This window comes from Rhamphochromis sp. 'chilingali' (assembly GCF_963969265.1).
Source record: "Rhamphochromis sp. 'chilingali' genome assembly, chromosome: 7".
In the NCBI taxonomy this organism is placed as follows: domain Eukaryota; kingdom Metazoa; phylum Chordata; class Actinopteri; order Cichliformes; family Cichlidae; genus Rhamphochromis; species Rhamphochromis sp. 'chilingali'.
Genome location: NC_137934.1, coordinates 26,674,379 through 26,687,314, shown reverse-complemented (window position 1 = coordinate 26,687,314; position 12,936 = coordinate 26,674,379). Strand labels below are relative to the sequence as shown.

Sequence of the window (12,936 nt, the reverse complement as noted above, 5' to 3'; positions counted from 1 at the left end):
TTGTACATGCAGTGCTGCCATCTTCTGTTTCAGTCCGTTATTACACTCTTAAATCCTGCTACTCATTCCTGCATCTTTTGGGATCGTACAAAGCTTCAAACGACGCGTCGACTATTAAATCAGTCGTCGACGATTTTGATAGTCGACGTAATCGTGACTAGTCGACTAATCGTGGCAGCCCTAATCTCAAACCTCATCACTTTGACCTTTAGATCAATCTATTGCCCCCAGGTCAAAGGTCAGATCTGACATGATATTTTAACTCCTTAGATGGTACTTTCTATATATTGATACCTTTTCAAGCTGACCTTGAAGACCTTGGTGGTCATAAGCCAAATTTCGGTGGAACGATATCATGAGGCCATTCTACGCCCCCATGACATTTTATCAGAATTTATCAAAACCTTTTGACCTGTCGTGTTAAAAGACAGAATAGTGACACATACGCAAGTAAACACTACCAAAAACATGATCTCCTCGGTGGAGGGGGATTGTCACCACATGACCTCTCTTTGGTAAAATGTGGATGTAAATGTGAGGTGGAATTTTCATAGATAACACAGGAGCCTGGCACAGCTAAAGTGTGGGCGGGGCCACATTTAACTAGACTTAGAGCTTCTGGTTACAAACAAAAGCTCAATATATAAAAAGTAATATTTGCAAATAAAAAATGTTCATATTAGAGAGTAACGCCATAAACATAAATTCATATTTCTTTTAAATATTATAAACTTCATGTTTTGATAAATAAATGCACACCTAGTTTATTATTTACACATTTCTATATTTTCCTAACCTAAAAACTAATCCTACATAGACATCATCATCTACATGGACATCTTGGTCAAGGGATTTTGTCCTGTTTTCAGATATGCAGGTGTGTATACGTGTTCAATACCAGTCATGGCCATGCTGCTACGTCGGGCCCGACTCTCATCCTGGCTCAGCTGTCGGTGAAGTTTGGATTTGGTAGCAGCAGTTGCTGCGGGTGATAGGTCAGGATTACTCAGCTTCCGGAAGAGCAGAGGAGGAGGAGCTGCAAACTCCTTCTGGAAAGAGATGAGGAGGAAAGAAGAACAAGAAACATTAGACTTTGCTCACATGTGTTGGGTCATACTGCTCTCAAATAACCTCTGGTCAAAGCAGCACACAAACTCAGCAGAATCAGATGTCATCTCTGCCATAAAAGTAGAGTCACAAAGCTTAAAGTAAGACACATGATTCATCTTTTTTTTCCCCATGTTTCCTTGATATCCTTTACAGCCACCAAGGTCGAAAATCTAAAGTTTCAGCTGGTTCGCAAGAGGAAAGAAAAAACATATATACATTTGCCGATCCCCCTTGCTAATGCCAAAACCGCTCTGAGCAGTTGCGATGTGGGCTTAACCACACCTCTGTAGGTGTACCTGGTATCAGGTGATATGTGGTATCTACATCCCATCCCCTTACAGATGCTACTATAGCAACATAATCAGACTACCTACTGGTAGTTTTAATGTTGTGGCTAAAGAGATTATGTAGATTAAATAAGCAGTAAAGGATAGCAGGGTAGAGTCTATAGGTGAAAGAATTCTTCAAAATCTTGGTTGCAGGTCATACCTCAGTTTATCTTCTTCAGCATACCTGACTGTGATGAATTTCCACTTTACTCAATAGTCTTTAAACATTACAGTTTCACTAGACTAGCATGTAATCTCTAGGTAATAACAGTTCTACATAGACATCACTGAGGAAGAAGATGCTATTTGGGTGACAACACTGCAGATGTTTGAATAGCAGTTTCAGCCTAACCACATTTTTATTTATTTGACACACAAAACAAAGGGACACACATTACTTGATTTGATGCTCATCTACACTTTCTAGTTATTGACAAAGTTTTAGAAGTTACAGTTGAGGGTTTTTAGGACGCCAGGTCAGGGGGGAGATATCATCACCCCCACCCGAGATTGGGTACATAGCCCCAAGTGCGATAGGAGAAGGATCGTTGAGTGCGAGAGGAACTGACCTGAAAAATAGGATCATGGCCAAGCTTGAAACCTGGATCCCCCGTAGCCGGTTACCAAGATTACGTGAAGTACTCTCAGAAGGTCTGCTAGATGATGTTAATGCAGCACTACGGGCAATACCTACAACCACGATTACCGACACTAACAAGCTGATCTACAATACGGCAGCAGTGATCAGTGAGATGCTTGGCTACAAGTTGAACAGCCACAAGGGGCAGTACCCTCCATGGAGAAGGAGGCTAGAGGGCAAGATCAAAGTAGCACGGAGGGAGGTTAGCCAACTAACGGAGTTGCAGAAAGGTGCGACAAATAAGGTGCCTAAGAAATACAGCAAGTTGTCCATACCTGAGGCCTTGGAAACTGCCAAGCAAAGACTCACAGCCTTGGCCAGCCGCTTGAGGAGGTACACCAGAGAGATAGAAGGCAGGAGAATAAACCAGCTGTTCTCCACAGAACCAGCAAAGGTGTACTCTCAGTGGCAAGGGAACAATAAGAGAACAGCACCACCAAAGCTGGAGACGGAGCAATACTGGAAGAGCATATGGGAGAAGGATGCAACCCATAACGGCAATGCTCAGTGGCTAGAGGATCTGAGGGCAGACCACAGCGATCTCCCTGAACAGGGTCCAGTAACCATCACAGTGGCAGATATCCAAGAAAGGGTCTCCAGTATGAAGAGTTGGACAGCACCAGGGCCCGACATGGTTCACGCCTACTGGCTGAAGAAGCTGACTGCACTCCACGAGCGTCTGGCAGCACAAATGAACCAGCTGCTAGTTAACGAAAGACACCCGGAATGGCTAACTGAAGGCCGGACGGTCCTGATCCCCAAGGACCCCAAGAAGGGACCGGTCCCCTCCAACTACCGACCAATAACCTGCCTCAGTACTACATGGAAGCTCCTGTCAGGCATCATATCGGCTAAGATGAACAGGCACATGGGTCAATACATGAGCGGGACACAGAAAGGAATTGGCAAGAATACCAGAGGTGCAAAACACCAGCTACTGGTAGACAGAACAATCAGCCGAGACTGCAAGACCAGACTGACCAACCTGTGCACTGCCTGGATTGATTACAAGAAGGCCTATGACTCAATGCCCCACAGCTGGATACTGGAATGCCTAGAATTGTACAAGATCAATGGGACCCTAAGAGCCTTCATCAGGAACTCAATGGGGATGTGGCGTACAACACTAGAGGCCAACTCCAAGCCCATAGCACAAGTTACCATCAAGTGCGGGATCTACCAAGGAGATGCTCTGTCCCCACTGCTGTTCTGCATAGGCCTGAACCCCCTCAGTGAGATCATTAACAAGACTGGCTACGGATACCGACTACAGAACGGAGCAGTTGTCAGCCACCTCCTGTACATGGATGACATCAAGCTGTATGCCAAGAGTGAACGAGACATCGATTCACTGATCCACACTACCAGGCTATACAGCAATGACATTGGAATGTCGTTCGGACTGGAGAAGTGTAGTCGGATGGTAACAAAGAGAGGGAAGGTAGTCAGAACTGAGGGGATTGAACTACCAGAAGGCAACATTGCAGACATAGAGGACAGTTACAAGTACTTGGGGATCCCACAGGCGAATGGGAACCATGAAGAGGCCGCTAGAAAGGCTGCAACCACCAAGTACCTGCAGAGGGTCAGGCAAGTCCTGAGGAGTCAGCTGAATGGTAAGAACAAGATCCGGGCCATCAACACGTACGCCCTGCCCGTGATCAGGTACCCTGCTGGGGTAATAGGCTGGCCAAAGGAGGAGATAGAAGCCACTGACATAAAGACAAGAAAGCTCCTTACCATGCATGGAGGGTTTCACCCCAAATCCAGCACCCTGAGGCTGTACGCTAAGCGGAAGGAAGGGGGCCGGGGACTGGTGAGTGTCAGCACCACAGTCCAGGATGAGACAACGAACATCCAAGAATACATTAGGAAGATGGCCCCAACTGACCGAGTGCTCAGTGAATACCTCAGGCAGCAGAAACCCAAGAAAGAGGAGGGAGACGAGGAACCATCATGGAAGGACAGGCCCCTGCACGGTATGTACCACCGGCAGATAGAGGAGGTGGCTGATATCCAGAAATCCTACCAGTGGCTGGACAAAGCTGGACTGAAAGACAGCACAGAGGCACTAATCATGGCAGCACAAGAACAAGCTCTGAGCACAAGATCCATAGAGGCTGGGGTCTATCACACCAGGCAAGACCCCAGGTGCAGGCTGTGTAAAGATGCCCCAGAGACAATCCAGCACATAACAGCAGGGTGCAAGATGCTAGCAGGCAAGGCATACATGGAACGCCATAACCAAGTGGCCGGCATAGTGTACAGGAACATCTGTGCCGAGTATAACCTGGAAGTCCCGAGGTCAAAATGGGAGATGCCCCCAAGGGTGGTGGAGAATGACCGAGCTAAGATCCTGTGGGACTTCCAGATACAGACGGACAAAATGGTGATGGCTAACCAACCGGACATAGTGGTGGTAGACAAACAGAAGAAGATGGGCGTAGTGATCGATGTAGCGGTTCCGAATGACAGCAATATCAGGAAGAAGGAACACGAGAAGCTGGAGAAATACCAAGGGCTCAGAGAAGAGCTCGAGAGGATGTGGAGGGTGAAGGTAACGGTGGTCCCCGTGGTAATCGGAGCACTAGGTGCGGTGACTCCCAAGCTAGGCGAGTGGCTCCAGCAGATCCCAGGAACAACATCGGAGATCTCTGTCCAGAAGAGCGCAGTCCTGGGAACAGCTAAGATACTGCGCAGGACCCTCAAGCTCCCAGGCCTCTGGTAGAGGACCCGAGCTTGAAGGATAAACCGCCCGCAGGGGCGTGCTGGGTGTTTTTTTTATATATATATATATATATATATATATATATATATATATATATATATATATATATATATATATATATATATATATATATATATATATATATATATATATATATATATATATATATATATATACACAAAGCATCCACTAGCACCAAATCTACTTCTCAAACTACCACATCAGACACACACACACACACACACACACACACACACACACACACACACACACACACACACACAGTACTGTTTCCCATGCTGTTCAACTGACAGACAGTACAAGACATGCTTGCTGTGTCATTAACACTTACAGCCACAACAGCCTCTCCATCAAAACTCTGCAGCTGCAGAGCAAGTGGACAGCCTAATTCAGTTTGTCAGTTTAATAAAAGAAGGTTCCTCTGGACTTCCTTGATATCCCCAAGTACAGCCAACACACATAAACACAAAAGCAGAAGGTTCACATGATTTTGGAAATCTCTTTTGTTGCCATGGAAACAGGGCCTGCCTGGGCTCATATCCTCCTCTCCGTTGCGCGCAGCCCAATGCTTGACAAGGCTTTTCCAGAAACATCTGGACAGCTCGCAACATGTACACACGAGCTCCCAGACGGCCACATGTATGAAGGAGTTTTAGTGAAAGCTTCCGTTAGTCTCCAACCGCGTCCCTCAAACCCACTAAATACAGTGTAATCATGTGCAACTTGTAACCAATACTTAAAGCTGCAGTAATGAATTACAGCAGAAGATGAATATTCAGTACCTCCATGCAGTATTAATATGTAAACCTTATGCGCGTGTTGCTTCACATCAGCCGCCACTCAGCTAGAATCACACATTATACTCAGTCACAAAACACTTTCACACTTCCGCCATTTCTATGAAGGCCAGAATTCATTGAGGATGAGACACTGAAGACTTTTCTGAAAAAAAAAATATTTCAGACATAGTTCTTAAATGTGCATTTATCCAAAGTCTCCCAATGCAAGCTACTTTAATAACTTTTCTGCCTGTTTGAATACAGTGTGAGATTATAAGAAGAGCTTAGAAGAGCTGTCACAACAGGTCGACAACATATAAGAGGTAAACAGCATATTTTCATGCGGTGCTGTTGGCAAGAATCACACAAAAGAAATACAAGTTACCCACAGGCAACAATGACTGGGACACTTGAAAATACAGCACATAAATGCATGCATGAACCGCTACACATTTCTGGCAAGCAGGAGTCAGCCTGCTTCATTTTAATTCATTCAACATGTCAGTATGCAGACTTCTGGGTGAAATTATAGCATCTGTTATCAGTATTTGTATCTCTGCACAATACAAGGACACAGCAATGGCTTAAATACTAATGCTGATTCTTCAAGTCCCATACCAGGGGGTGACATCCCTGTCCGTCTTTTAAATACAGTCTGTGACATGGATGCATAACCTGACTGCAACCAAGTGATTATTCCTTTCTCTTGCACTTTCTCTCTCTCGCCACTTAAAGTGTCTCTTATTTTATTTACTTATTTGTTTTACAGTTAAGAAGCATGTCATGAATTTTCATGTTTCTAAATCTCATAGGTTTTGTAGAGAGATAAATGAAGTACAACTAGAAGAAAGAAGCAGCAGATACAGAATATTGATTCTGAAGTGGACAAAGAAAAACAAAAACTAACAGTATAATCGCAGTGCCTTGTTTCTGCTTGCAATGAGAGCACAACTCTCCCTGGCCAATGTCAGACTGATTACTGTGTATCATTGCACCACTGTTGATGGACACCTTCAGTTGCTACAGCCACATCTGTGCAACTAATGACAGGATGTCTTGTGGGGAAGGAAAGTCAGTGATTACACAGATTTTTCTTCCCCGCAAGACACGCAGAGCACTGCAGCACTGGCTGAATACATTTAAATTGATTGTCGCCCTCATTCAACTTGCTGCAACTCCAACTGCAACCAGCAGGTGGCAGACAGAACGCAATCTGCTAAGGAAGCTGTGATTACAAGTAATCTGCTGATCCAAGCTTTTTGTAGAGACTAAAATGAAATGGATTAACATAGAAGACAGCAAAGAGGAAAGAGGTGTGTGTGTGTGTGTGTGTGTGTGTGTGTGTGTGTGTGTGTGTGTGTGTGTGTGTGTGTGTGTGTGTGAGAGAGAGAGAGAAGCATCAGCTGTGATCCATCACACACACACTGTCACAGAGTCAGCTTTACAAGACTGCTGATATAAACACATACTGTACATCTGTCACTGGGAAGTAAACACAGATGAGAGCTAGATACATTTCCAATTGTGATGGGTATCCAGGTATTAATGGAGCCGATTAGTTCTACCTGCTGCAACAAAGGAAAGTTTTGTTTGCAAAGGGAAATCAGTTACGGGACAAGAGGACGTATTATTTACAGTGATGCTACTCCTGATGGTGGGGTGCAAAGTTAGCTTGGTGCTACATCCACAAACTGTACAGGTTCAGAAATGCACATCAGTGCTAACTAGCATCAAGAAAATGATTAATAACATGCTAAAATTTCTTGGCCAGTCTGTGTATTATTTGACACTTAATTCCAATAAAAATGCACCAAAGGCACGGACAGTTCAAGTGTGCCAATTCAGTGACTTGAAACACTGAAGGTGAGACCTAGAATGGAGCTGTCAATCAAATCAGCCACACCTCTACCTTCAAGCCTTAACAAAGTCTGGATGAACAAGTTAACAGATACTGTATAAATGGACTGACTGTGAAGCTGTTACAAAGGACAAAGGTATCCATAGAACCCAAAGCTTTTTTGTTTGCTTGTTTCACGCTGTAAACATGTTTTTACTGCTGTAAGGTTTTTACATTTTAACATAGGTGTCTATAGGGATTGACTTTTTGGAGCCAGACTCCAGTAGCCACTCCAGGACATGGAGTTTTTGGCATGTCGTTGACTTTGCCACCTGTTCCTCTTTGAACACAAAACGTTGATGAACAAAGCATTCTGCAGTGGTCACTACCAATGGTGCATTATGCATGTAACACAGCTCTGTAAGTACATTCAGCAAGTTTATGAATGAATGTATGAAATATGAAAACGACAGCAACAAAAAAAAGGGCTTAAGTGACATTACCTATTAGTCAGCTGGTAGGGACAGAAAGTTGGAGGACAGGAACATTTACTCACTTGACAAAATTACGTAAGAAACTGATTTTGGTATTCTAATGGTATCTGCTATAAAAAGACTATTTTTGTATTTTTGTTTTGAGAACTTCTATTCAGAATTCAAAGCACCCATCTGTGATAAATGAGGCCCTTTTTTAAAGCTTAATGTACAGTTCTGCATAGGTACATGGTAACTTGTATTTCAGGATAACAGTTTGGGAGTAAGAACCAAAGAAGATAAGGAGAGGGCCACTGTTGCCTCTTGAGACCTTTGAAATCCAGTGATGTGTATGGTATTAGAGTTTAGTTCTTAAAAAGCACCAAATTAATATATGTTTACACCACAAAGAAGGTTAAAACACACATGAACACTCAGAAAAGCTTTCAGAAAGAGATTTTAAAAAGTTTAAAACCAATTAAGAATAACAAATCCTAACGTAATTCAACAAACAATAGACCCATAACCATAAGAAGGAAGTAAAACCAGTTTTTCACAACCTTCTTCTCCTTTCCTCTCTTCTCTCTTCCTTCTCCAGCTCACAGCTCCCTCCAAACTCATGCTCCTGCTTCACTGCATTTGGGTCGACATTAATCTTTTGTCATGTCCCACAGAGCTCTAAGCCACACTTTAATGTAACATACACCAGACCACAATCCATCACATCTGTCATCAAGTGGGCCTGAAAACAAGCTCCCAGCTTAGCTCGCGGATGATGATCCCTCTATCATTTAGAGAGAGAAAAAAAAACTTGTTACAGTGGTGCGTGCATCACACGAGTTAAGTAAGTGGAACTGTCCCCAGTGGAGCAGCTCAACCGCAGCCTTGTGACTTCACTGAATCTTACACCCACACAGCAAAACATAAACAAATACATGAAAATATAGATTATTATTATTACTAATAACATGAATAATGATGCAATCTTTTACATGACTTCTCTGACAGCAAAAGACACCGACAGATCCAAAACATGATCAGGGTGCCTTAACTGTTCAATGAACTAAGGAAATGCTGCAAAATTACCACAAGCACTTGCAAGTGAAATGCTGCCGATGCAAGAACACAGCACAGAGCAGCGTGCAGAGTGAAGGGTTAAACAGCACGTTTCTAGCTGTTAATGTTTTGTTTAGTGGGGAAACTGCCATAGCATCCAACATTTGTGGGTGTTCAGGCTCACCACAGCAGAAGTACAAGTGCGCTGCAGTCAACAGTCAAACAGGATTTAACAGGCCAGCAAGTTTTTTCTATTATTCCCTTCATTTTTAGTTGTTAAGCTTTCCTTGCCAATAGAAGATCACGTTTACTGTAGACATGTGGCACATACATGTAGGCAGAAAATACAAGAAGATTCAAATAACTGATGTTATATGAATGGCTTTTTTAAGTCTAGTTTAATGGTCAACAAGCTCACTTTAGATTTTTGGGTATCTCTAATTTTTAGTATAATGTTACATACGACATGTTAAAAACTAAAAGATTTAAATTTCTTTTTTTTTAACTCTGCTTTTATGTGCTTAGATCTTTATTTCATAACAAAGAGGTGGTCTGGTAAAATACTTGAAAGATTTTACATTTTTGGAGTGACTTTGAATGATGCCAGTGTTCATATTTAGGACCAGGAAGATATATGGTTAAGCGAGGAGTAAATCTTCATCCACTGTGAACGAGCATCACTTAACAAACATTTCAACCCCCATTCACATTTTGTGTCAGGTGATCTCAGTACCACACCGTTCACTGCAACATTTTTCATTGCTTTTGATGACGGTTTGCAACAGTTGCCACGGCACCGCAGAGCAACCAGTCAAAACAAATGGACGAGCTCATTCCTCAACGAGCGGCTACCTCTGTAGCGTGGACATTGTTCGGTTCTGAAAAGTCTGACACGGAGCAGAAAACTGTACTTTTAAAATTTGCAGTAAACAGCTCCCCACCACAGTCACAGACACAACAAACTTCTTCTACCACCTAAGCAAGAATCATGTGAAAGAGCATGGAGAGAGTTTATGAATGAGAAGCAAAAAGAGACGTCAAGTGCTCAAAATAAACCACAAAGCCAAACGTCAGAACAGGCTTTTCTCTGTGGAAACGCCGTATAATAAAGACTCATTAAGATAGTAGCAGCCATTTATTAACTTTCTTTAAATATCTGGTTTCACGCGTTGGTCAAAACACACAACTTCAGGTACAGAACGCCCAGCCGAAAATACTTCACACGGGTTGAGTTGCTTCATTTATATCACCAGTATTTGGCCAAAGTATCTGCAACGCAGCATACAATACTGCTACAACAGATATGTTGACGAGCCGAACAACGCATCCCTGTAAGAGTTAGACGGTGCAGTTGATCCGAGACTGGATGCTCTGCAGTCGACGGTTGCAGACACGCTAGTTTCCCGAAGGCCATACAGGAGCAGGAATGATACCCAGAGGCCTCAGGGAAGCGCTCATGTAACATAACGCAATGCAAGGCCTGTATTTACTTCATTTTCAATTATTTCATTTATATGTAGAAAATAGATAGTACTTTTGATGTGGCAACTATATAAACTATTCGCTGAATTTATAGAAAATGCACTATAGTGTGATATATATATTGTTATCAGATAAGAACCGACTTGTATCGGGATATGAGATTTATCCACAGACAAAATGTGTGCAAAAAAGTGATATTGTTTCCCTATTATCTCAGTTACATTTTCATAATTGTTTAAAGCCATTGAGATTACAATACAATTAATCCTCCTGTCCTTTGTTGTAATAATGATGTTTAGTTGCTACCATAAACATATTTGAACCAGCATTAAAAGACAGGTCAGTAAGCCAGCTAAGATCATTCAGTATGTTGCATCATGAAATTGTGCAACAACAAATTCTGTCTGAACAGGATAACGTTGCATCATATATACTTCCCCTCTGTCAGTGGGTGAAGAGGCAGGAGTGTCCCCATAAGAGCTCAGTGTGTGTATACACATGCATTTGTGTGTAAATACAAAGCTATTAATCAGAGTTAATACAAGGTTGATGTATTCTAGCTGCATTTGAGCCAGAAGAATGAGTGCAGAAATGAAAAGCCAGGAAGAAAGCAATAACAGGAAAGAGGAAAATAGTCAGACAGATGGATGTGAATGATGGAGGCCGAAACAGGCAATGCAGAGAGGGTGTAGTGAGCCAGGACAGCTGCTGCCTATCCTCAGCTGTGGTTTGTGGAAAACTGTTTGTCCACATGCAAAGCTCTAACGCCAAAAACAAGTCATAAAATTCCAAATGACAATCCTCAGTCCCACATATAACACCACGGAGAACAAAAATTAAATGAGCAGAAATACCAAAATCACAAGACTTACTGTAATTAAAGAGGAAAAAAACTCATTGAGATCCTGACACGCAAGAAACCTGTCAGGAAAATCTATTCTGATTTTTTTGTGTTGCCACAAAATAACAGCTCCAGGCATCACGAACTTCATGCTCATTTACTTCAACATAAGCAACCACATCATCTCACTGACACTTTACGTGGGCTCAATGTTCCTTCAAATTTCTTTAAGTAACATATAAAGGCTCACAAACAGCATTTTGTGTTTAAAAGCTGGTGAGCCCCACCAGTAAATGATATGGAAAAAAAATTTTGTTTTTCAAACAGTGACTTGGAACCAAAAACTGTTCCCAGTGAGACCGCTATCTGTACAGAGGAACAGGGGTTCATGGTTAATCAGTAAGAGCCCATCATCTCTGCCTCTGGGTGCTGTTGTCCATGGCAACAGTGGCAACGCAGTAACAAATGACCATATTACAACCTGTGAATTGGCTGCAGGTTCATTCTCTAACAGAACTGCAGACACTGGACTAAAGAAAACGACCTCACCACACATTCCTCTTGCACTGCAGACAACGCCCACACCTCATAGAGCACAAACTGTACTTTCCACACGGGTTTGGACTTTTCAGAAATACTCAGAAAGAGACAGGGAGAGATAGGGAAACACAGAAAACCCAATCACAGGACACAGAGTACAGTCCTGCCCATCAAAGCATCAATAAACTTGTCAGAACTTCCTTCTTTTGTATGACTCGACAGTATCTTATTTCTCAAAAACAATCAAATCCTAAAATATGGGTCAGATCCAGCATTTGACACTTCTGTAAACTGGCTCTGTACTTCTAATATAGATAAAACATTCACGTCGTTCACCCATCGCTGCTCAAGGCATTAAAAAAAAAAGATAAAATGCTTAAATCTGAATACTTAAGCCACTTTATACCAACTATTATTAATAGTAGTAACTGAATAAAAGAATTGAAATTATTCTAAAATGCTGAAAAAGATTACGTCTGGGGAACAATAGGAAGGCTGGACTGTAGAACAGTGCATCCAAAAGTCTGTATCAGCGCAAATATATTAACAGAAAATGTAGAATATAAAAATTAGACTAGTGTTCACTGCAAGCCCCCAATAGCCAATGACTTGTAAATTACAAGTTGTTAGCCATTCAGGAAATATGCAGATTGAAAGCACTTTTCAGGCCTTTACTATGGTACACACCAGCAGCAGAAGAACTAACTAGCATGAAGCAAGATAAAGGATCAAAAGTTAAGAGGTATTTTTCCAGCTGCTACAGCATCAGATTTTCCTTCTATGTTTTCAATTGTTTATCACTTAAACTTGAACAGTCTTCAAACTGATTCGATGACTGCTGAAACGCTCCAAGACTAACTCTCATCTCGCTGCTATTTTGTGTTGTAAGGTGCGCTTGGTACAGCAGTAATCACATCACAGGAAGCCAGGTCACCTGTAAACTATAAACCCAGCTACAAGCTTTTCAACATGTTCCAGGACTCTGTTGAGTCACTACTAAACTTTAAAATCAGTGTGAAGATGTGTCCATTGTCTGCGTACAGCCAGCCAAACAGACAAGTAACTCCACTGTCTGGTCACCATGAGGTCATACTTGCCCA

At 42.3% G+C, this 12,936-nt stretch overlaps 1 protein-coding gene across 4 annotated transcripts in view; it reads right to left on the bottom strand.

Moving 5' to 3' along the window:
• mast2 (microtubule associated serine/threonine kinase 2) overlaps positions 1–12,936 on the bottom strand; it is a 145,490-nt gene that overhangs the window by 118,513 nt on the left and 14,041 nt on the right. For 3 of the 4 annotated variants that reach the window (XM_080887876.1, XM_080887879.1, XM_080887880.1), the window contains exon 2: positions 899–1,049. In XM_080887876.1, coding sequence (XP_080744002.1) covers positions 899–1,049 — 151 coding nt within the window. The remainder of the gene's footprint in view (positions 1–898; positions 1,050–12,936) is intronic. The other variant, XM_080887878.1, reaches the window with a different exon arrangement.